We start from the raw sequence: 1,093 nt of genomic DNA on the forward strand, positions 1-1,093 counted from the left end.
TTATATGTGTATAAATAGAGGCAATATCTAAGTAGGGGAAGTGACTCAGAGGGTCAGAGAGGGAGCAGAACAAGTGGGGGGAAGAAAAAAAAAAAAAAACAACCACAAAACAAACACCACCAAAAAAAACCCCAACCAAAACCAGAAGCAGCTTCCCCACTGCCAAACATCTCCAAAGCATGATGTAACAGGGCAAAGCAGGGCTTAAGGTTAGAAAGGCGGAGGAGGTGGTAGTGGCTGGGGGCGTCAGGGGACAGGGGCTTGAGCAGGAAGGAGAGGAAACAGGGCTGGAGCCCCAGGGCAGCGCAGGCTCTCGGGCCAAATCCAGCAAGCTGTTTCTCCAGGCTCAAACTGCCTTCAGCTCCCACCTGGCTCTGGCACAGGATCCACGTAGCAGTGGCAGCGAGCCTGAACAAGGAGAGCCCCCAGGTGCCCACCAGCCCTACTGCTGCCCCAGGACTGCTGCCAGGGACTCACCTCACCAGCACCCAGCATCCTCAGTGATTCACAGTGATGCCCAGCTTGATTTTCTCTTCGTTTTCTACATCGTAGACACCTCTCTTGTGACACCTGTGAGGCCAAGCAAAGAGATGCTCAGAACACAACGAAGTCCCTGCCACCCTCCCCTGTATGTGGTCTTCCCAGGGATGTGGATCCAATGGCTCAGCCCCATCCCACTCACCTGAGCATCAGCAGAGCTGCAATGATGACAAGACACAGGGAGGACAAGATGACAGCAACGACGGCCAGTGCCGTGGTGTGGTCGTATGCGCTGGGACGGTGCTCCACAGGCAGCAAAAGGCCGTGGCATCTCTCACCATGATAACCTGGCTGGCATCTGAGCGAGAAGAAAAGTCTTAAAGGTTGGTGGTGACCAAGCACAGAAGGTCATTGGGTCCCTCATACTCCCATGGAAAGGATCCGCCACTTTGCTCAGCCTTAGCCAGCATCCTGCCTGGTCCCCCTCCCCTGAGCTGGGAGGTCTGGTGTCACCATCACCTCCCTGGTACTGGTAAATTAAGTTTCTTCTGCCCCAAGTGCTAAGTGAAGACTCCTAGAAAGGTTGAGCTCCTCCCAGTAGCTGGCACCGGGG

At 54.8% G+C, this 1,093-nt stretch overlaps 1 protein-coding gene across 1 annotated transcript in view; it reads right to left on the minus strand.

Annotated features, from left to right (window-relative positions):
- Nucleotides 1–476: 476 nt before the first annotated feature.
- HBEGF (heparin-binding EGF-like growth factor) overlaps nt 477–1,093 on the minus strand; it is a 7,534-nt gene continuing 6,917 nt past the window's right edge. Inside the window, exons 3-4 of the mRNA XM_009890696.1 lie at nt 683–838; nt 477–570 (exon numbers count right to left, since the gene is read on the minus strand). Of these exons, the coding sequence (XP_009888998.1) occupies nt 498–570; nt 683–838 (229 nt within the window). The 3' untranslated portion in view covers nt 477–497. The remainder of the gene's footprint in view (nt 571–682; nt 839–1,093) is intronic.

The sequence above is a fragment of the Charadrius vociferus genome, unplaced genomic scaffold, assembly GCF_000708025.1.
Source record: "Charadrius vociferus isolate BGI_N301 unplaced genomic scaffold, ASM70802v2 scaffold828, whole genome shotgun sequence".
NCBI lineage: Eukaryota > Metazoa > Chordata > Aves > Charadriiformes > Charadriidae > Charadrius > Charadrius vociferus.